The sequence below is a fragment of the Meriones unguiculatus genome, chromosome 6, assembly GCF_030254825.1.
Source record: "Meriones unguiculatus strain TT.TT164.6M chromosome 6, Bangor_MerUng_6.1, whole genome shotgun sequence".
NCBI classification, from domain to species: Eukaryota; Metazoa; Chordata; class Mammalia; order Rodentia; family Muridae; genus Meriones; species Meriones unguiculatus.
In genome coordinates, this window is record NC_083354.1 from 124957183 (window position 1) to 124980741 (window position 23559).

General features: G+C 40.5%; 3 protein-coding genes across 8 annotated transcripts in view; 1 reads left to right on the forward strand and 2 right to left on the reverse strand.

Moving 5' to 3' along the window:
• Ndufaf6 (NADH:ubiquinone oxidoreductase complex assembly factor 6) overlaps positions 1-6532 on the reverse strand; it is a 129439-nt gene extending 122907 nt beyond the window's left edge. For 2 of the 3 annotated variants that reach the window (XM_060385988.1, XM_060385986.1), the window contains exon 1: positions 6397-6532. The gene's annotated coding sequence lies outside the window, so the exon portion shown is untranslated. The remainder of the gene's footprint in view (positions 1-6396) is intronic. The other variant, XM_060385985.1, reaches the window with a different exon arrangement.
• Positions 6533-6681: 149 nt separating this feature from the next.
• Positions 6682-18696, forward strand: Ccne2 (cyclin E2). 4 transcript variants are annotated; one of them, XM_060385982.1, is made up of 12 exons: positions 6682-6825; positions 7860-7896; positions 7992-8097; positions 8179-8232; positions 8924-9075; positions 10050-10185; positions 12115-12261; positions 13651-13746; positions 14191-14325; positions 15511-15622; positions 16483-16640; positions 17225-18696. In XM_060385982.1, exons 2-12 carry the CDS (start codon positions 7883-7885, stop codon positions 17336-17338), a joined length of 1224 nt encoding a protein of 407 aa, XP_060241965.1. In that variant the 5' UTR covers positions 6682-6825; positions 7860-7882; the 3' UTR covers positions 17339-18696. The 4 variants fall into 4 exon arrangements, with proteins under 4 accessions (XP_060241965.1, XP_021513290.1, XP_021513289.1 ...); XM_021657615.2 differs by having other exon boundaries at positions 6688-6825; positions 7989-8097; XM_021657614.2 differs by lacking the exon at positions 6682-6825 and adding an exon at positions 6949-7065 and having other exon boundaries at positions 7989-8097.
• The window catches only part of Ints8 (integrator complex subunit 8), a 49276-nt gene continuing 44334 nt past the window's right edge, over positions 18618-23559 (reverse strand). Inside the window, exons 24-27 of the mRNA XM_021657613.2 lie at positions 21967-22040; positions 21817-21881; positions 21417-21460; positions 18618-18817 (exon numbers count right to left, since the gene is read on the reverse strand). Of these exons, the coding sequence (XP_021513288.1) occupies positions 18701-18817; positions 21417-21460; positions 21817-21881; positions 21967-22040 (300 nt within the window). The 3' untranslated portion in view covers positions 18618-18700. The remainder of the gene's footprint in view (positions 18818-21416; positions 21461-21816; positions 21882-21966; positions 22041-23559) is intronic.

The following is a 23559-nucleotide window of genomic DNA, read 5'->3' on the forward strand; positions in this document are numbered from 1 at the left end:
CACCAATCTAGGATGAAAAAAAAAAAAAAAAAAAAAAACACACACACAGAATTACAGCTACCTCCAGGGAAGTGATATGAAGTGAAATTCTCTGGCCCATCAGTGATGTTCTATAACTGAGAAAAGTACAAGTATACATGCATGAAAAGTCATAATGAAACCCATTATTTTGTACAAGTAATAAATGTTAATAAAGTGGAGGAAAAAGGTGAAAAGCAATTGAGAAAGACAACCAATGTTGACTGCCTCTATACACGTGTACACATACACACGTAAAAATAACTTTTGTTCACCTGATTTGTCTCTGAGGCTTACTGCCTGCCTCCATCTGCTAACAGAGGTCTGCCTAGTCCTAGAGGCTTTGAGCCTCCATACAATCTAACCTAAGCCTAGGTTGTTTTCAGCCTCTGAGACTTGCTGCTGATTAAGATCACCCTTTCTAGCTCTTTCTGAACTCTGGCTGGCTGGTTCAACTCAGCTGTTCTGGCTCAAACTCCTCTCCACGTCTAATCTGGCTTCTCTCTGTTTCTCACTGATTTGTTGATTGGCCTCAAACTAACTCTAGCAATCTGTTCTAATCATCTGGCTCCTTCTGCCTTCACCGGTGTCTAGCTTGTTCTCTCTTTAACCTCCCTTTGTAAAACTCTCCTCTGAATTCCACGAGCTGAACAGCCATCAACTCAACTCTACCGCACCACCTATTCAGCTCATTGACTCAACTCCTGAACAGAACTGACTAGAACTTAGATAACCTGCCTGCCTCTGTCTCCTGAGCGCTGGGATTAAAAATGTGTACCATCTCACCTGGACCTAAGCTTTTCTTTACCTGAAACTTGCTCTATACCAGGCTGGCCTTGAACTCAAGAGACCTGCTTGCCTCTGTCTCCTGGATTAAAGGTGTGTTTGTATTCCAGGAGGATCACATTGACCTAGAAGGTCTTTGGATGTGATCTCTTGCCAGAGTAGACTTGGTCTCTAGTAAAATTCCTCTTCACACACATTTAAAACTGGGCATTCTTAAGCTGGGCATTGTGATACATGCCTTTAACCACAGCTCTTGGAAGTAGAAGCAGGAGGATCTCTGAGTTTGAGGTCAGCATGTTCTACAAAGTGAGTTCCAGAATATCCAGGGCTATGCAAAGAAATCCTGTTTTGAAAGAATGAATGAATGAATAGGCAAGGTGAGACACCTCTACCATCCCAGCACTAGGGAGGTAAGAGCAAAAGTACTACCAGTTCAAGGTCCTCCTTGACTACACTGTAAGTCTGAGGCCCACCTGAACTACACGAGAACCTGTCTCATACTTTCTTTGTTTTAGGCTGAAGATACAACAGAATGGTAGGTACTTATTTAGCATGTACAAACAACCCCCAGCATTGAAAATTTTATACTTTATACTAAAATTAATTTTGCCTCAAAAGAAAAGCTAACCAAAATACTGAATTCCCAATAGCATACATGCTAAAATATTTAGGGGCAAGTGTAACAATCTTTTTATTTATTTTTAGAAATGCTCCCCAAAGCAAGACAGAAGAGATGGGAAAATTAATGATAAAATAAACAGAGAAATGGCAATGATGGATTCTGTTTGTGGGTACATGGGTACTCATTATAAAATTCTTTCAACTTTGCTGAACATTTTAAACTTTCTGTAATAAAAGGCAAGTGAAACTTTTCAACATTTAAGTTGTCCAAAACAAATTCTTTTTCAGAAAAGACTTATTATTATGTATACAGTGTTTTCCCAGCATGTATGCCTGCATGCCATTATAAATGGCTGTGTGCCATCATGTGGTTGCTGGGAATTGAATTCAGAACCTCTGGAAGAGCAGCCAGTGCTCCTAACCTCTGAGCCATCTCTCCAACCCCCAAAACAAATTCTTGATTTCATCATGTTGATAGCAAGAGACAAGCACTCACCTCTGACTAGCCTTTGACTCCATTCTGTCTGTGGTTGACACCTATTGGTTACAGGCATTCAGCTCTACCTCTGACATATATACTGGACTGGGCACTTCATCATTTCCCAGTGACCCTCACTCTCACTGGACTAGTCTTCCAACTAGACCCCACTTGTGTTTTACTCCTGCTTGGGACTATGCTTCAAACAATGCAGATCCTTATCGATCTCTCCTATTAGCATCTCCCCTGCCCACTCCACCAATCATACTGCTCTCCTTGTTGTCCAAGTATGCTGGGGTCCTTGGGGCTGGTCATTTCTCTAGAACATTCCTCCTTATCTGTACAACATGGTCCAACTTCAGAGTTCTCTACTCAAATGTATACCAGAGGCCTTCACTGAACATCCAACACAGCACACGCCACACTCAGCTCTTACTTTCCTTCTTAGTCACTACTGTACATAGGTTTGTCCTTAACCTTTCCTGACTAGAACTGTGTTCCAAGTGGTCAAAAAAATGGATACTAGCATCTATTGTAGTAATGAATTCAAGAGCAAAATGTTTCTGCTTCCTTCCCAGGTCACTGCCCTCTAAGATAGCATCTTTATTTTTTCCTCAGTGCTTAGCAAGATATCCACTTATTATGTGCCCTTCCCCATGGAATGTAAACTCTATGGGCAAAAATAATTTTGTCTTTAAAAAAGAATTTGTGTGTGTGCATATTTATATGTGTGTGCATACATGGACCTCTGTGTCAGAGAACAACCTGTGTAAGTTGGTTCCTGAGGCTGAACTCAGGTCAGATTTCCAGCAGTGTCTTTTTACCAGCTGACATCTCACCGGCCTGGGATAACTTAATGGTAAGTTCCCTGTCTCTTAGACAAGCTGGCATCCTTTCCCCTACCCACATGGGCTTCAACCCACATCTCCTGATTGCCTGGATTATAAGTATTCAAGATCATGACTAGCTCAGCAGGCTTTATTAGATGGGAAAAGTGTTCCTTTCAATGCCTGCCAGGCAGTGCTGAGGTAAAGCTAATTGAAGAACAGCATCAGTCTCCATTGTAGATCCTTGTAAACCACCATGTAGTTGCTGGGAATTGAACTCAGGACTTCTGGAAGAACAGATGGTGCTCTTAACCACTGAACCAACTCTCCGGCCCTCAGGTTTTCTTATTTTGTGAGACTTACTAATTATCATTATGCATAAATCATTTTGCTTAGCTTCAAATCAGCTCCATGATTTAAAAAGTATTAAAAATACAAAGATATATCCAAGGTACAGTTGTGGAGGGGTAAAAATATAGGTAAAGTCCTGTCAATGATGCATGCCTGAAATCCCATCAATTTGGGAGGTGGAGGCAAGAGGATCAGAAGTTCAAAGTAATTTTGGCTGGCAGGCTCAAGACAAGTCTGAGCTGGCTATAGACATGTCATCAAGAGACCCTGTCTAAATGGATTAGAGCTCACCCAGAACCACATAAACTGGTTATGATAGTAAACACCTGTGATCCCAGCACTGAAATAAGTTCAAAGTCATTCTCAACTACAAATAGGATTTAAGGTCATCCTGAGATTCATGGGATCCTCTCTCAAAAACAGGCATTTGGCAAAAACTAAGGAAATCTGAATAAAGTATATGCTTTAGTTAGTAACACATCAACATTGACTTATTAATGACAAACATTGTGACAACAAAGGTGTGATACTAGAATACAGAGAATGTATGTGATGCAGACAAGGATACATGAGACATCTATTCTACCTGTTTTTGTTTTTTTAACCCCCCTTCTTTTAAGCTTAAGAATATTCTAGGAAAATAACTGCATTAAGGGAGCTGAGGCAGGCAGACTTCTACAAGTTTAAAGCCATTCTGATCCAGATAACAAGTTCAGACCATTACACAGAGAAATCTTTTCTCAAAACCTTGGGGGGCGGGGAGAGGCAAGCCCCAGTTATTTACTGGGGTAATTCTCCTATCCAACATCCATTTACCAAGGTCCTGCTACATATGTCTTTGCACCACTGGCTTAGCTAACTATAAAAAGATGAACAAAGCTGGGAGGTGGTGCAGACCTATAATATTCTAGCTACATCAGAAGCTTGGAGGCAGGAGAGTTGCAAATTCAAGGTAAGCTTAGGAAACATATTGAGATGCCATCTCAAAAAAACAAAAAGTAAAAATGTTGCAAGGCAGAGCACTAATGCAGGAGGTTCTGGGTTCAGTCCTTAAACAGGCAACTATTATCTTGTTTAGAAGACAGAACAAAACCTAGCTTGGTGCATGCACAACTGTAATTCCAGCACTCTGTGAGGCAGAGACAGGCAGATAGCTATGAGTTCAAGGCCAGGCTGGTCTACAAAGTGAGTAAAGCACAGTCAAGGCTACATAGAAAAACCCTGTCTTGAAAAACCAGGTTGGGGTTGGGGAGGAGACAAAACAGTAGAGTACAAAAATAAAGGATGTGAGAGGTCTACAAAGAGAGCGCATGGTAAAGACCAGGGAAAAAGAAGTATGTCAGATAGGTCTGACTTTATTTTAAAGAAAAAGGGTTTTATATCCTGCCCAGATTAGCCTTGGAGTGGGGGCTCAAGCAATAACCTTGCTCGGATCATCAGTAACCAGAACAACAGGTGAAAACTCCTGGCTTTATGGAAACAAAGACCTGTGCCTCCAAGAACCTTTATAGATTTTTTTTCTTCTTCCTGAAAATGGTTTCACTATGACATCTGCATAAAACTTTGACCACGAAGGGTGGCGGCACACACCTTTAGTTCCAGCACTTGGGAGGCAGAGGCAGGTGGATCTCTGAGTTTGAGGCCAGCCTGGTCTTCATTCACAGTGAGTTCCAGGACAGCCAGAGCTACACAGAGAAATGCTGTCTCGGAAAACTAAAATAGGATAAATCCTATCTATCCTCTATTATCTATTCTTGCTCTGTTTCTCTTTACAAGCAGTCCCCTTTCTATTTCATGGCTCTCCCATCATGTGCTTGAAGCTGTAACTTATGACAGGCAAGTGCTCTACCACTAAGCTGTTCCTTCACCTATAATTTTAATAGTTTTTTTTCATGGGAAAACATGCCATACTTGTTTTTCTGGATCTGTCTTATTGCCCTTACTGTTATATCCCATCAATTTTCATGCAAATATAACTTTGTTTTTCATGACTGAATATTTGATTGTGTATATCTAGGACATTTTCCATTCACATGGAGGGTCACCTAAGCTGATTTGTAACTTAGGTATTATGACTATCAGTGCCACAATAACTGCTTGTAGGTACCTCTGTTTTTATTTATTTTGGGTTTTCTTTTATTAAATTTTTGATTTTCAAGACAGGTTTTGGTTGTCCTAAACCTCGATCTACAACTGTGGCCTTGAACTCAAGAGAAACACCTGCCTCTGCCTCCTGAGTGCTGGGCTTGGTGCCTTTGTTTTATGTTGATTCAATTCCTTTAGGTATGTACCCAGGAGAACCATTCTAATTTTGCTTTCCCTTCAGCTACCCTGCTCACATAGTAAAGATATGCCCACAGTACTTTTCCACTAACATGACGCTTAGCATGATACTCTAAGACTAATCCTATGTTAACGCCATTCCCCGTGTTCCGTGTATCTTGATCAAGCTCACCCCCACAGATCACCAGTCGAGATTTTTAGGGCAGTGTGTCACATAACCTAGGTTGGTCTCGAACTCCATCGAGCCGAGGCTGCGGGCCATCAGTTTTGCTTATGCTCATTTAGCACACAATGACTGCTTTTTTGCCAAAACCAGTCAGATCTCTAAGAGGTCATCTCTAGGATGACAGCTGCCGCGAAGGGAGGCCCGCCCGCTGGAATCGTGGCAGGCACCGTTGCTGGAACTTTCTCAGGCCTGGGCGACGTACCGGGCCCCCTCCCCTGCTTCGGTCTCCCGCGTATGAGCGTGGGAAGCGAGCCCCTGCCGGTGGACGCAACCACCCTAAGGAGCAGCGCGGCCCAGAAGGCCCCCGCGGCCGGCCGCCCCCAGGTGCATCTCGGGAAGGGCCGGGCCGCGCGGCCGCCGCCCCCGGCGCTCTCCGGCCGAGGACGGAGACTCGCCGGTCCGCCTGCCTCCGGGGGCCGCACACCCGGCAGAAGAGGACGCACAGGGCGCCGGGAGGGCGCCGGAGCCCCGAGCTTCGCTGCCCGGACCCGGGCGCGGCCCGCCACGTCCCAACAGCGCCCGCAGGCGGGAGGCTCTCCCGCGCAGGCGGTTCGCGCGGGCTCCGCAGGGCGCGCTGGCGGCGGGCAGGGCGGGCCGGGGCGGGGCGCGCGGCCGGGGGCGCACGTGGTCCCGAGCGTCCGGCCCTCCCGGCCGGGGCCCCGGAGACGGCCCGCACTCGCGCCCGCTGCACCTCCAGCGCCCGGAACGGCAGTCCGGCCCGAAGGGCGCGGCGCGGGCGCCGGGTTTTTCCCGCGCGGCGGCGGCCTGGCCGCTCGGCGGGGCGCGAGGGCCGGCTGGACACGTACCTCGTCCGGGGTCTGAGGCGCCTTCCGGTGCGCGGCCGGCCCGGGGCTGGCCGAGGCCCGTCGGCCGGCTCGGGCTCCGCACGTGGCGGGCCGCGCGCCGCGGCGTGTTTACATTCTGCGGCCGCTCCACGTTGTGCCGCCGTCCTCCGCTGCCATTGGCCGGCCTCCTCGGAAAAGGCCTCGCTCCTCCCGGAGGGGCGGGCCCTGCGGCTCCCGCGCCCCGCGCCCCCCCAGGCCTGGGCGGGACCGCGTCGCCTGCTCCCCCCATCCTCCCCGAAATGCGGAGCGGAACCGCCGCCTGACACCCCGAGACCCCAGAGCGGGCGTGAGGGGGGCTCGGGGCGAAGCGGAGGGCATGCGGGCGTCCGCGGCGGGGAGCCCGCCCCGGGGGAGGAGGGGCCTCGGCCGCGGCGGCCGCGGCGCGCGCAGGTGAAGCTCCGAGCGGGGCGGAGGCGAGCGGCCCGGGCGGGCGGTGCGGCCACTCGGCGCCCGCGCTCGCTGAGGGCAGGGCGCGGCGCGCGCGGGCGAGCTGGGCGGGCGCGGGCGGGGGAGGGGCGGGCGCCGGCCGAGGTGTCAGTGTGAGGCGCATGCGTGCGGGGCGGGCCGGCCCAGGCCTATATATTGAGTTGGCGCCGGCGCCAGCTGAGCCGAGCTGTAGAGGGTCTGGCGGTGAGGAGGTGTTGGGGTTGCGGGAGGGCGAGGGACCTCGGCAGGCGGGAGCTGTGGCGGAGGGAAACTGGGGGAGCGGGGGCACGAACTAGAAGACAGGGGTTCAGGGGTTCCCAAGGTCGCTCCCTGTCAGGATCCTTGTCAGGAGGCCAAGGAGAGCCAGGGATGGAGGGTGACCCCACATGAGAGGCCACGGGAAAGCTGCTCTGGGAGTTTCCCTGTCCACCCTCATCGGGGGAAGATCTCCCGCGCGAGAGGATGGAGGTGTGGATACCTTTACGGAGGACAAATTCTGGAGCAGTTTCCTCCTTTAATTATTATTATATTTTTCCTTCTGAAATTGGGGTCCCGTCAACCCTGCAAGCGGCACTGCCCGCCGGGTGGGGCTGGGAAGGAGGGAAAGGAGCCTGGAGGACGTGACACCAGCCTCCGTTCCCTCCACCCCCTGCTTCCCCGCCACTGGCGCTCTCCAAATTGGCGCGGAACCGGCTTCTTTACTGCCCGCTCGTCCAGGCGCCTGGCGGGCCCGAGTCCATTTCCCACCCTGGTTGTACTGGGGAGTGCATGAATGGCCCAGAAGATCATCTAAAGGGTGCTAGGGTACTTTGCAAATCCCGAATGCACTCACATTGAATTGAGGAAACGGAGGCACGAATGTAAGATTATTGAGATAATTCTTGTATTTCAGAAGGTAGTGTATATTTTTGAAGGTTAATTTGTGAATCAGTTTTAATTGGAACTTGAAAATTGGATTACTGTGTTCCTGATTTTGGTTTTTCTTTTCCCCCATTTAGAAGTTTCATAGGCCTCAAAGAGAATGTCGAGACGCAGGTAACACTTAGTCTTGGAGACATGTTTCAAAATTTGCTGCCTTTGAGATACAAGACTTACTAATTAAACTTCCTTTCTAAAATTCATCACAGTAGCCGTTTACAAGCTAAGCAACAGCATGTCCAGCCCAACCAGCCAGACTCTCCACAAGAAGCCCAGATATCTCCGCAGATAATTCAGGCCAAGAAGAGAAAAACACAGGTGATTTAAGGAAAATGAGGGAGGAAGGGAGGAAATTCCTTGCTGGGACCTTAGTTTACAATGGTCTTTTCTGTTCTCCAGGATGTCAAAAAAAGAAAAGAGGAGATCACCAAGAAGCATCAGTATGAGATTAGGGTAATGCAGCCCTGGACTGGGTGGGCTAGGGAAGACTAAGAGTAGAATCATGTGTGTCTAAAGATCTCAGAGGCAACAGGAAGGGTTATATATGCCCGGCTCCGCAGCTGCAGTGTAGTCGGCCTAGTAGCAGCAAGTTCCTTTTTGTAAACCCCTCCCTCTTGGAACTGGCTGGTGTACCAAGGCCCGCCTATATACTGCTCTTTGTTCACTTTCAGCCTACAGTAGAGGGTCCCAATAGCTACTGAGTTGGCATAACAAGGATGTGAGATCACTGACAGCCTGGCACCCAGGCTTTGGGACCCCTTCTTCCTATGTGTTCACTTGGAGATGGTAATTCTTTCAAAAAGATTCTCTTAAGTGACTACTGACTACTTGACTGATTTTTTTTAAGGTTTTTGGATTCAAGTATTAGAAAAGGAGTTTTTATTTATTTTTTAAAGGCATCTCTGCTAAAATTTCTAGATTCAGAGAACTACTTTTTAAATTATTTTATATTACAAATACATTTGTTATTTCAGTACTTAATGTCTTGTATTACCAGGATTTGTCATTTATGAAGACTGATATGAATTGTATGGCTTTAAAGTTTAAATATGAATATCAAATTGGCTACTATTTGAAGATGCAGAACAAAAGTCAAGATTTCTTGATGTACTAATAGGGTTTTCTTTTTGTTTTGAAATGACAGAATTGTTGGCCACCTGTACTGTCTGGAGGAATCAGTCCTTGCATTATCATTGAAACACCCCATAAAGAAATAGAAACAAGTGACTTCTCTAGATTTACAAATTACAGATTTAAAAATCTTTTTATTAATCCCTCACCTCTGCCAGATTTAAGGTAAAAAAATTTCAATAACTTTAATGGTTAAAACGGTGGAATTAAAATAATGCTTTGTATTTTCTTTTGACTTCATTATAAAATAGGGAAACTTGTTTGTTTTTTAGTACTTAACTTACTGAGAAGTAGGTGTTTATCATTCATTCTACATGAGACAATATTATCTGCAAGTGATACTGAGTGATATATTTAAAATCCAAACTCTCTCTCACTTGCTTGTTAAGTGCTTCCAGACATAATAGAACTAAACTACTTTTTTAGTATAGTTCAAATTTGTCTAATAGGAATGCTTTAAATGGACAGCAGTTTCAACTGGTTTATTAACACTACTTATTCCTTACCAAGCTAATAATCAATTATGATATGACTAAGAGGTATAGCTTACACAAAACATTTATGTAGTGATTGACATTTGACTTGAATAAGCAAATTAATGGAGCCAGATATTTAAATAAGTCATAACTATGCCTGATACTTCTTTATACCTCGTTATAAATGATCCTGTTTATATTTTTCAAGTGTTGGGACTTAATTATCACTGTGATCCTAAACCTTAAATATTTTTCTAGTGTTTCTTTTAAGAGTTATCTTGCTGGGTGGTGGCCTTTAATCCTGGCGTTCAGGAGGCAGAGGCAGGCAGATTTCTGTGAGTTCAAGACCATCCTGGTCTACAGAGTGAGTTCCAGGACATCCTGGGCTATTTTTACACAGAGAAACATTGTTTCAAAAAAAACCAAAAAAGCATTTTTTAAAATCTTAAACAATAGCTTTTATAAATTATAAGAAATTGGTAAATTTCAGGGATGCTAATTTCCAATAAGGTGGAAATCTTCAGTTGACTCCCAAGAGCTACTACTTTCTATTTGTAATTGTAAGACGGAGTTGGATATTTGAAACTTGGATTTATGCTATTGTAAGCAGAACTTGTATAGATCACAAAACATAAATCATGTATTCTCCCTTGCCCCATGTAGCTGGGGATGTTCACAGGAGGTTTGGCTAAATATGCTACAAAAGGAAAGCAGATATGTGCATGACAAACATTTTGAAGTTCTGCATTCTGACCTGGAACCACAGATGAGGTCAATACTTTTAGACTGGCTTTTAGAGGTATGTTCTAAAAACCAAAGTATCTTTTGTGTCTGACAGAAAAATATTTGTATGGGTGGTGACTTCAGAGTACTCTGCCCCTACCAGTATGGTTTTATGGCACCTAAAGTAGAGTGTGATTTTGTTGTTGTTGTTTTCCTTGCAGTGTTGGAATTGAATCCAGGGTGTTGTGTGTTCTAGACCAGCACTGAGCTACAACCCCAGACCAAACTACCTTTTTTAAGAGTAAAATCTGAAGTTGGTGGGCATAGCTTAATGGTAGTGTGTCCTCAGTACTAAAGCAAGGAGTAAAATCCTAAGAACACATCTTTGATACAACGCAAACCAAAATCAGAAATCCCTGACATGTGTTAGGTTGGGTTCAGGTTGAGGGTGCTCGAGGTGAGTGGCATGTTGAGTTGCCCAGGTTTTATACAGGGGCTACAAAGAATCAGCTTAGGCTCCCGGCCTGAAGATAGCCTTTTCCTGCGTTATCAAAACCATATCATCAACTTTGGTCTTATGCCCTAAACAAAGAGGCTTTGGATACCCAGATGCCCTAAGCCCTCTAAATCCCCTTTAGCTTCTTTTATAATGTACTCCTGTCCTTTCAGAAATGCACTATACCTCTGGGTCTGGTGGTGTAGGCCTGTAATCCACAAAGGCTGAAGCAGGAAGATCAGGAGGTTAAGGCCAGCCTGACCTAATAGCAAGCTCCAGGTCAGAGGGACTACATAGTGAAACCTGGCCTCAAAATAGAAAAATACACCATATCATCGAATTAAAGGAGTGTCAGTAATCTGGACAAACATTTTTTTTCTTATTTAGGCCCATTGCCTTTCTCAGAACTATAAATTCCTCCAATAATTGCTGAGCAAACAATTACTTGATGTTAAACTGATTTTCTTCCAACCCTGGATATTAAGTCTGATAGGAGATGATGGGTTGAGGCAGAATGACAAATTTCAAGCAGGCCAGGGTAGGTTATGGTGATAGTGGCTCAAAAGAAAATAAGGGGCAGGTGGGCAGGGTAGCTTACCACTAACACATGATGAAGGCCTGTGTTTAATCCCTAATATTGGGAGGGTGTAGATTCATTCTAAGGGAGGAAGACTATGGGTGGACCTTTTGGTAGATCTCAGAAATGTTTCCAAGACTATAAAATGAGGTTGTCATCAGATCATTGTCCTTAAAGATTATCACAGAAAGGATGATAATGTTGTTGGGTTTGACTTATTTGGAGGATTTGAAAATTGAGCATAAGGTCTATTTCTGAACATCTAATGATAATGGCATCAATGTAGTTAGATTTATGTTAACTAAAAGATTTTACTTTGAACGGTGACACAAACATTTTCAGTCTAAGAATGTAAAAAAGGAAAGGTTCATTGTTTATTTTTAACTGTAAATGTGAGTGCAGATGCCCAAGAGCGTCAGATCTTGCACTGAGGGTATTAGCAATGCTCAGCTGCCTACACTCCAGTGCTAGTTACTAGTACAAGCTCTTTGAGCCATTCTCTAGGCATCATACTCCTGATTTTAAAATGGCGTAAGATAGGAACAGAATGGTTTTTTAACATACCTAGTGCTTACTTCAAACTCATCTATTAGTCCTGTTTTTCTCATTTCCAAAGAGGAGACAATGGCACCCATTTTGTGGAGTATCTTTGAAATTTAAACTTTCCTTTAAGTGTGAGAATGGCAGTATTCATTAGCAACAATAGTGATACACAAGGGCAGTTCCCATTAAACAAAAACATGAAAAGATTTTATTACCAATGTTACTATATTAGCCTGCAATAAAATCAGTCCATGTTAATCCCTCAGGTTAATATTGGCATCCTAAAAAACAAAAATTAGCCTCAAAATAGTTTATAATCTAGTATAACAAAGATGACTTTGTAATTTGGATAAATTCTGGAAATAATATTTGAATTTTTGTTTCATCAGGTATGTGAAGTATACACACTTCATAGGGAGACATTTTACCTCGCCCAAGACTTCTTTGACAGATTTATGTTGACACAGAAGGATGTAAATAAAAATACACTTCAACTTATCGGGATTACCTCATTATTCATTGCTTCCAAACTTGAGGTAAGTTCTTAAATTTCATCCAGATATATTTACTATAAACTTAGTTTTAAATGAACACATTAATCTTAGGATACTGTCATTTTTCTGAATTTAATCTTTAGAGAAAAGGAATTATTTAATTAATAGGGATGGAAGAAATTATAAGCACTTATTTTAGTTTCTAGATGCTGGGAATAGAATGGCTCATTTCACCAGATATAATCTATCAGTGTTGTTACATAATTATGTAGCACCTAAGATCAAAAGAATGGTGTTTAAAACCTAAACAAATGAAAGAAATGTTATGTTGGGTGACAATAATGGTCTATCCAGCGTAATATTTTCCTGTATAATGTTGGTGCCATTTTAGAAGAAAACTCATTGCCTCAAACTTTCAAAAATATGTAATTACCATCTAGTACCCTGTTGGCTGTTACTAATATTCTTCACAGCTTATATCATTTTGAGGGATTATGAGCACATTAATATCCCCAAGTATGTATTTTTCTTGCAAATGTTATCTTTTTAGCTTTATAAGTTATCTTCTGGTTCTGAAACTAGTCAGCCTGTCCTGTTCAAGACATTAAATCAAGCCATATTTCTTGACTTTTAAGACAAATTTGCCATCAGCCAAGATACAATCATCTTTTCCTTCCCCCTCCCTGTATGTAAGCCCAGGACCTTGCCTTTCGTTGGCAAGTGCTTTGAGACAGGGTCTCAGGATGTAGCCTTGGCTGGCCTGGAACTTACTGATGTCAAACTCGCAGATCTGCCTGCCTCTACCTCTTAAAGGCTGGGATTAAAAAACATGTGCCACCATACCTGGCCTTGTTTTGTTTTTTTAAAGTACAGATGCTACTAAAGCAAGAATAAGGTCAGTATTTTTTGATTAATATGCTTTTGTGTTATTAATCAAATGTGTTTAGTTTCTGGACCTTATTTTTGTTTTGAGATGTTCTGAGCAGTCCAACTGGCCCAAGCTGTCTTCAGACTCATTCTGCAGCTAAAGATGACCTTGATTTTTCTTGCTTCCAACTCTCTAGACATTAGACAAAGACTCAACCAAATGGGCCACATCCCCAGGCCAAAACCTTATTTGTTGAGTATCTTGTTCTGGTCTGACCACCAGACTAGGTAGTATTAAAAAGGTTGTTGTTATTTCTTATTTAATTGAAATAACAGATTAAGGTACTCATTGTTTATTAACTAAAGTACAAGGTCAACTCTAGGCAAATAAACCTTGAAAATCAGTAGTTAGCCACAGATAACTATACACACAAAAATCTTAAGATGTATGGTTTTCATTTATAATCACTTTGTGAAGCTATCCTTAAACTGAAGCCTAAATATAATCTGTGTACAAGTCTTTCTATTTAAATTGTGCTTAATAAAAAAATTTCTAAATTAAAGGAAATCTACGCTCCCAAACTCCAAGAGTTTGCTTATGTCACTGATGGTGCTTGCAGTGAAGTAGATATCTTAAAGATGGAACTCTCTATATTAAAGGTAATGCTGTCCTTTCTTAGTTGCAACTTTGCATTATAGTAACTAAGAGTGAACCTCAGATATAACAAAGAGCTAAACATAAGGGCCAAAGAGATAACTCATCAAGCTAAAGGCACTTACTGCCACTCAGGCATGGCAATGTTTTGATTCCTGGGAGACCTACATGGTGTAAAAAGTTGTCCTCTGACCTCCACATATAAGTCGCAGCATAAGCCCACCCCCAAAATAAATAATTTTGAATGAAATTTTAAAAAGAACCAAAATTGAGGTTTTAGTATACAATTCTAAAAGGTTAATGCAGCAAAATACTGGTATTGATTGATGGTCAGTAAGGAAATTCACTTAACCTCTAACTCTACTATGTACATAATGTGAGGTATATATGTATGTGTCTATATACCTATTACGTTGTAATTAATGGGCATTTAAAATTTTCATTGACAGGCTTTAAAATGGGAACTTTGTCCTGTAACAGTCATCTCCTGGTTGAATCTTTTTCTCCAAGTTGATGCTGTTAAAGATGTTCCTAAGGTTCTTCTACCTCAGTACTCTCAGGAGACGTTCATCCAGATAGCTCAGGTATCTATTACTGAACATATGCTAGCTAATGTTATTGTTGGTCACAGATTTGTTCAATGTATACATTAAGTCCTGAACTACACAGCAAAATGGCATACTGAGTTAAATCTGAATTGACAAGAGAAACTTTTGACCCATAAAATTCTTTTCCTAGTATTTACATTGCTAAATAATTCTAGGAAAGAAAGATCTTAAACTTTTATGAGTATTTTATAGTATTGGGTATTAGAGTTAAATTACCTTTTGATATAAAATGGGGAGAAATGCTTTCAACTAGCTGACTTTAGGCTTTTTTCCCCCCTTCTCCAAGACAAGGTTTCTCTACATAGCCTTAGCTGTCTTAGACTAGGCTTGCTTTTAACTTACAGGGAATAGTGTGCTTCTGCTTCTCAAATGCTGGGATTAAAGGCGCCATGTACTTCTGTGCCTGGCCTGTGGTTTTTAATTTTATTTTATTTAAACTTTCCTAGACCAGCATAACACATTTTGTAACATATACTAACAAACTAAAGAGATTGAGGATCCCATTCTTGTCAATATAAGGTCTGAAGGCTGCAAATTCTACCATATATAAATGTGAAGAAAACCTTCAATTTTATTCTATGTAGGATGTGAAATTGGCATTTGGTGATAAGTATTAAGTCATCTGGATTAAAAGTTGTGTTTTATATCTGCAAGTCTCAACAAAGATATAAATATTTCTAGTATCAAAAGTTTGATATCCCCATTCAAAATTTTGAAAATGCACCAAAATAAGATAATACCACTTGACTATCTAGTTGGTGCTAAGAATGTTGCATTCTAGTCTGTCTAGTTTACTGTGTCTTTTTTAAAGTGTAACTTCCCTGGATTTAAAAATCCCACAGTTAAATAGTAGTGCTCCAAATTCTAAAAACCCTTTATAATGTAACTAGTCTAGCTCTAGCTTTCCTTGCTCTCCACTGCCCTTAACCTTGGTTAAGGAAGGTGTTCTTTGATTATTTCATAATAAGAAGTGTTACCTTTGCCAATGTTCTACCTCAAACATCTACCCACCAATCTTCCTGCTTAGCTTGTTAACTAATTTAGCTTTTCCAATCCAGATGAAGTACCCACCCTTCTCATACTACTTTAGAGTTACCAATAAAGTAGGGACATACTCATGGTTCTCTTAAGTTACTTACACTTTTGCTTTTTCCTTGTTAGCTTTTAGATCTGTGTATTCTAGCCATCGACTCATTAGAATTCCAATACAGAATTCTGGCTGCTGCAGCTTTATGCCATTTTACCTCCATTGAAGTAGTTAAGAAAGCCTCAGGTAAGACTATTTTGTTGACTTCTTACCTGTTCACAATTTTTCATGGAACTATAGGAACTTTTATTACCTAGCTACAGTTTAGCAATTTACTGATTTTTTTTTTTGTTTGTTAGTACTTTACAGCCCTTAGTGTATCTCCATAAACAAAAAAAGTATTTGTGAAAACAAGTGGAAATCAAATCTATTTAAAGCAAATAGCAAAATTCTACTTTGTATGAATAGGCACTGGTTAAAAAGCTCAGAAGTGGGCCTGGAGAGATGGCTCAGAGGTTAAGAGCACATACTGCTCTTAGAGAAAACTCAGGTTTGGTTCCTAGCCCCTATATCAAGTAGCTTATAACCACCTGTAACTCTAGTTCCAGGGTACCTCTTCTGACCTCTGTGGGCACTTGTGTTCATGTGCACATACTCACAAACATAATCATAAATCTTTTTTAAAATCCAAACAAGCGAAAAACCACCCCAAAAGAGAATCAGATGAAGCCTGTAATCTCAACCCTTGGGAGGCTGAGCCAGCGGGGAAGCCAAGCTCTGGGATACAGAATGAGCATTAAGAAAATTATCAATTATATTCTGCTTTAAGGTCATGGAAATATATATATATATATAGTTTGATAAATGTGTAATCATGTCCTTGGAGTTTCTAATCCCAACACTCTGGGAGGCTGAGTCAGGCAGATCTCTTACTTCAACATCAGTTCAGCATGGTCTACAAAGAGTCCAGGACAGTAAAGGCTACACAGAGAAACTATCTTAAAAACAAATACACAAAAAAATTTGAAACAGAACAAAGTACATTAGGCATATTAAAGTAGTTTCTGGTGTGTAACTTAAGCACTTTATCAACTTTTTAAATCTAGGATTGGAATGGGATGACATCTCAGAATGTGTAGACTGGATGGTGCCCTTTGTCAGTGTAATAAAAAGTGTAAGTCCAGTGAAGCTGAAGACTTTTAAGAAGATACCCATGGAAGACAGACACAATATCCAGACACACACAAATTATTTGGCTTTGCTGGTATGGTTTTTTTGTTTCTTTGTTTGTTTGTTTTGTTTTATATGTTTTGGGGTTTTGTGGCATTTCACTGTTTTTTAAATTTGTGCTATGTAGTTAGGCCCTGAAAGTGATGGAGAGGGTACTTCAAACAATTAAAAAATATGATAAAGGGGAAGGTAATGGGCATACTGATTTTAAAATATAAAGAAAATAAAATTGAGGCAAACTTGGTGACACAGACTTATAATCTTAGCACTAGGGCCGCTGAGACAAGAGGATCATGAGTTCAAGAACAGCCTGGGCCACATAGTAAGACCCTGTCTCATGAATACTAACTATAAAGCAGCTCAATATCAATACCAGCAGTCAAGATAAGAAATCAGAAACATTTTCATTTGTTTTGAAACAAGATCTTACTGGAGATCCACCTGCTTCTGCCTCCCCAGTGCTGGGGTTAAAGGTGTGTGCCACCAACCACCCAGCTAAGAGAGACTCTTAAATTAGACTTACATGGTCTCAAATGAGTAGATAGAAGTCTGGTTTTACCTTCGAATATACTTATTTTATCCTAACTGTTGATTATTGAATAATCCCTACATGTACAGAATGAAGTCAACTGTGTGAACACCTTCAGGAAAGGAGGGCAGCTGTCACCAGTGTGTAATGGAGGCATCATGACCCCACCGAAGAGCACTGAAAAACCACCAGTACAATATTGAAGCTAACAACAAATGGGAATTGGGCAAATACTGGATGGTTTCATACAAATGAGTAAGTTTTACAGGAAAACAGTGCTGTGGCTATCCTTGCCTACTAAGGAGTTACACTGCCATTCTTTTATTTAAAAACTACGTCAATTTGGCACTAAATGCCTAGGATGCATGAAGCCTTGGGTTCAAATCCCCAGCACTACAAAAGAACAAAACAAAAACTTCAAAGAAAGAAAAGATTTGTTTACAAAGGTGACATCACTCCCAAGGATAGTGGATGGAAGCCAGCAACAATATGCTATAGCAATTGTTCCTGTTGGTTACTGTGTTTCTTTAAAATCCAGTGTTACTGTGTTTCTCTTGATGAACTAGGAATTTTATCATTGGAATATGGACCAGACTAGTGCTACCTTAAAGGATACATTAGCTGACACAGAACTTTGAATCTAAATGTTAGATTCTTAAATTCTTATACTCTTGAATGGTGCAATTTGTTTTTTGAAAATAAAAATTAAACTTATTTACAAAGATTGTTTTGTAATAAAGTGACTAAAGCTGTTTGTAGCAAACAATGATAAAACTTGAAGTTTTACAAATGGTGAAGCTCAATCTGTTTTTAACTAGTTTGTTTGCCTTGCCATAATGTTTCTTAATCAGTAAGGCACTGAACCAGATGTTTAAACCGTGCTTAAACAATGGGAGAACCAAAGAAATTATAAACAAGATAAATGCTTTGGCTTCTGCTCTGGGGTTTTTCTTGATAGAAAGTTTGCTTTATAATCTTTTTGTGTATCACAATTTGGGTAAACTATTTATATTAAGAAAGTCACTTTATTATACTAAGCTATCCCTAAGTATGTTTGAAAAATGTAGTGTGACTGAGACTTTATGTTTGCAGAACTGGCAGTCCATTTTTAAGCCCCATATTATGGATGAGGACCATGTTAGCATGGTAACCTAACATGTGACCTAAACTTCTATTTTCTTATGGCGGAAAAATATTAAATGTATACTGACTCTAGAAATCTATTTATTTAAACTTTCTGTATATAGAATAGCTACTTATACATTAAATATTTTAAGTTAGCCTTTGAAAAGGAAATTTGGGCCTAAAGTCAATCTCATTAGAAAAAAAGTGGTACCAGATTATCAGACATGTGAACTTTTTCTCTCTTTGAAGAAATTATAAGCTATTGTTAAGATATGAAGTTTTTAAAAGTTTTTGTTTATAAACTAATTTTTGTTTTGTTTTGGTCTGAAAAGAAAACACCACTAAATTGTACATATGTATTATATAAACTTAACCTTTTAATACTGTTTACTTTTAGCCCATTGTTTAAAAAATAAAAGTTTAAAAAATTAACTAACTGCTTAAAAGTAAAGTTTTGCCATTGCTTGTAGAAACTTCTTCTTCCTTCTCTGTGCTGCCAGCTGTAGTACTTCTTCAGGGTTGCTTGCATTCAATTCTGTTTGGCCAATGGCTTTGATCTTAAACAGAAAAGTACTGTTAAAAGTTTGGCTGAAAAAATTAGTACATACAAGTCAAAGTTTGAATTGTAAAATTTAAGTGCTACAGAAAAAAATTAACATAACTTGCAATGATCTACTCTTAGATTTCTTACCTGGAGAAACATTTTACTACATTACATGAATTCCTATATGCTTATGTGATTGTATAGAAGACACCTGTCCTTAGTTACTTGACATCCTTTATAGTTAAGCTAAGACTCCCAACAGAATAGTTTGGAAATCGTATTTTATAAACATGCAAAATAGCTAGGTACTCAGCGGTACGAAGTGTGCTATGGCTCAATTTTTCTTAATTAGAAATACCATGACCTATTAAACATTCATAGTGGTTTTCTGCTATGGAGTGTCTAATGGAAACAAATTTTGAGACCTAAGAATCTGATCACAAACTAAAAAGAATGTATAGGGGGCTGGAGAGATGGCTCAGAGGTTAAGAGCACTGACTGCTCTTTCAGAGGACCCAGGTTCAAATCCCAGCACACATACAAGGTAGCTCACAACTGTCTGTAATTCCAGTTCCAGGGGATACACTCTCACACAGACATGCATGCAGCCAAAGCACCAATGTATATCAAATAAAAATAAATAAAGAATATTTAGGCTAATAAGATAAAACAATGAAAGGAGCTAAGGAAATGGGCAAAAATGGACACTGGTTTGGAAGTGGCAAGTCTGTATGATTAGGGTTTTTAAAAAAACAGATCAATGGTTAGAGCTTTTCCAGAAGAAAAAGAAATCCAAATCTAAATTCCAACAGTAGACCTGTTTTGTTACCAAGTTATGTTTTGATATTGGCTCAAAATCAGACAACCTGGAAAACTTAAATGAATTAAAAAGCCTTGTCTGACTATCAGTAATGCTGAGCATAGTACTTGTACTTATAGGAAAGGAAGGTGGTTGGAAGGGGCTAACAGGAGTGAGGGTCACAAACCCAATTTTGAGACGCACAGAATCAAAGAAGGCAGAAAAGGCCATGGGCATAATGGGTTATAGTAATAAGACCACACAAAACACCTGACAGTAAGAAGAGTGTAAAGGTAGCGAGTAAAACTGGCTGAAAGAGGCCTCTAAATTGTGGGGGTAAAGGCTAAGCCCATACTTCTCAATGCATGTTGAAGAACCAGGAGGCTAAATGAGATTGTAAGTAGTTATAAACTTTATGAAACATGAAGTTAGGACCTTTAAAGGAGAAGATGGTTTAAAAATAATACAGCTGGAGAAGGGGCAGGCGCGGTGGTGCACACCTTTAATGCCAGCATTCAAGACATAGAAGCAGATAGTATCTGGATTTGAGGCCAGCTTGGTCTATATAGTGAGTTCCAGGTTGGCTACATATAAGGCCCTGTCTAAAAATAAATACATCTAGTGGTCAAGGTTGTCCAGGAGAATTCTACAACTACCATTTTACTAAAGCAACACATTTCCTAACTATGTTCTAAATATCTGTCCTTATACCCACTCACACCTGACCTAGGTTCAGGTTCCCAGATAACCATAAAGGCTGGCCACAATAGCACACACACCTGTAATTCCAGCATGTCCCTACAGAGAGATGAAAGGTGAGGACAGAATTTCCAGAAGCCTTCGGACCCGCTAGTGTGATGCACCCAGCAATGAACAAAAGACCCTGTCTCAAGGTAGAAGGCAAGGGTCAACACCCAAGGCTGTCCTCTTGCCTGCCACATGTGCATCACAGCACATGCACGCCCACGTTTAAACACTACAAACTCAATGTACACCATTAAAAAAAGGAAAAAAATGGGAGAAGGTATGGCATTCAAACGAGCTAACTTCATGTTCTTTATTCCCCTCACTATTTTTAGGAGTGTTAAATAATAGTCATATAACTTCAACCAAGTATGTCTTAAAAGGTACTAACAGCACACACTTTTATGAATGATTAAAAAAAAAATTCTACAGCTGTAGTGATTTACCACAGGTTGGACAAGGAATGGTGGGTGTAAAATTTTAAATATTGGGCTAGCAAGATAGTTCAGTGGGTAGAGGAACTTGCTGTCAAAGCTGATATTCTGAGTTTCAATCTTTGACACTCACATAGTTATGTAAGAGGACAGACTAATTCAAGTTGTCCTTAGATCTTAGGACATAAAAATAGAAGTGTTAAAAGATATAAATCAAATTTAAATAAATTACTTTTTATTGTTTGGCAGCAATTAGATGCCAGGAACCAGTCTAGTTATCAATGAACAAGCCAAGAGCTCACAGAACAGTAAATAAATATATAGCAGGCCCTATGTTGGTGTTACAGAGAAAAACTTCAAAAGGAGAGTAACAGGGTGGTGGGAGGCCAATTATTTTATAAGATGGCCAGGGAAGGCTAACCATTAAGATGGCAAAGCAGGAACCTCAAGGAAGCTGAATGTTCCTGGATAAGAAATGTCCTTAGAAAATTACTGTTCTTGACATGTTTGAACAGTAGTAGAGATACTTGTATTGAAGTCAGCAAAGGGAAAAAAAAAATGAGTAAGCCACTGTAAGGACCCTGTGAGATGAAAATTCTGAAAACACTATTGAGGAAAGGTATAAGGCAACTTACTGCAATTTGTCTTTTATCTGTTTCTCCTCTTTTATGATGAAGATCTAAATGTATCAGTTAAGAATAATAAAACTGATTGTTATGGTAGGATCTCAACTGTCTGAAGCTGGTGAAGTAGGTCAGCAGGCAAAAGTGCTTTCTGCCAAGTCTGATGACCAAAGCTCAATCCCCAAGACGCATATGGCAGAAGAAAATTACTGACAAGGTTGTCTTCCAGGTATGTGTGTGAGATTCACATGCACTGAGAATGTATACACACACAAAAGTAATTAAAGATTACGTGATAAATTTTTATTTACAATTCTGAACTGTTTCTATTTTAGATGGAAAATGTTCTGTGAAATAGTCCTTTAAACAGACATGAACTGCTGTGCTATCACATGCACTGGTAGAAGGATACAAGTCAAGTATTCCAAGATGGTAACATCCCAAATGTAGTCATAGTAGGAGTCCATAGCGTCATGGCTGCAAAACAGAATCTTATTACTTCTTATGCAAAAAAACTTCAGCTTTATGCTTGAAGAAAAGAACAAACAAAAAAGCCACATACCTGTTTTGTTCCTGCAATGACTTGAAGGCTGTTTTGTAGTCAATTTCTCTGAGGAACTGACATAAAATTGCCACCTACGTAAACAAATATTTTTTAAAAAAGTAACCTGACCTTTCCTGGTTTGGGAGAGTAAATGTTTATTTTTTAATATTCAAACTTTTCAGCCCCATGAATATATTCTTTAGGAATACTTCAACTCATGCTGGATAAAGTCAGCTCGTATTTATAATCCCATTTAATTTTCATTTCAAAAATCTTTACCCAACAATTTTGGGTCTTATCGAGCCACAAACTAGTTTATCAGTAACCTAACTCACAAAGTTTTAGATCTTTCTTCATTTGAATGAGAAGCTGGAGATGGGAACTGCCAAGCAAATGTCCTAGCTTCAAGGACATGGACACATGGAATTATACTAGCAGATACAGAAGGTCGTTTTGGAAAACATTGTCAACAATCTCTAATACAGAAGAAAACATCAGTTCAATCAGGCAGGTAGGTCTGAATGATTACCTTGGAGGGAACTCGGACTATGGGTCAGTGCTGTAACACCTGCTAGCATTTATGAGAATAGGGGTTAATCTCTAGTATTAGAAAAAGCAAAATTTAAAAATAAAAAGTTGAAAGAAAAAAAGCTGTGTGGTGGTAGCACATGCCTTTAATCCCAGCACATGGGAGACACAGGCAGGTGGATTTCTGAGGACAGCCTGATCTACAGAGACAATTCTAGAACAGTCAGGGCCACAAAGAAGAAATCCTGTCTCGAAAAACCATAAATGAATGAATGAATGAATAGCTGAAAGCTGGGTATGAGAAACCTTGTTTCAAAAAAAAAAAAAAAATAGATAAGGTAGATAGATGGATGAATAAATGAAAGAATGAATGAATAGTTAAAAGTCAGGCATAGTGGTACATGCCTTTAGTCCTAGCACTCAAGAGGCAGAGGCAGGCAGATCTCTATGAGTTCAAGATTGGCCTAGTCTACATAGTGAGTTCCAAGATAGCTATTATACAGACCCCATTTCAAAAGAACAAAAAATAAATTTAAAAATTCTTTTTAAAGTAGAAAATATTTGTATTAGTTCATGTGTCATAAAAACTATTAAAGAACAAAACAGAAGATAGGCACAGTGGGGCATGCAGGTGATCCCAGCACTCTGGCAGGTGGATCTCTGCGAGTTGCAGGCCAGCCTGGTCTACAAAGTGAGTCCAGGACAGCCAAGGCTGTTACAAAGAGAAACCCTGTATCCAAAAACAAACACACACACGCGCGCGCGTGTGTAATATTTTGTCTCCAAAATAACAAACAAAAAAAACAACAAAAACCCCAGTGGTGGTGGTAGCAGCATACACCTTTAATCCTAGCATTTGGGAGGCAAGGCAGAGGGATCTCTGAATTCAAGGTCAGCCTGGTCTACCCAGTGAGCTCCAGGACAGTCAGGGCTATAGAGAAACCCTGTCTGAAAAAAACAAGAACAAAAAACAAAACACAGATATCTTTACAAAATTTGTATAACTATCACCATTAATTCTAAAGCACTTTCATTACCCTTCCTGAAAAATCCAATGCCCAGTAATAGGAACTCTCCATTCTT

Coding starts and splice junctions, on each gene's coding strand:
- Ccne2 (XM_021657615.2), top strand. Junction 13,747..14,190: donor TGGAACTCTCTATATTAAAG/GTAATGCTGTCC, acceptor TTTCATTGACAG/GCTTTAAAATGGGAACTTTG. Junction 16,641..17,224: donor CAAATTATTTGGCTTTGCTG/GTATGGTTTTTT, acceptor CTACATGTACAG/AATGAAGTCAACTGTGTGAA.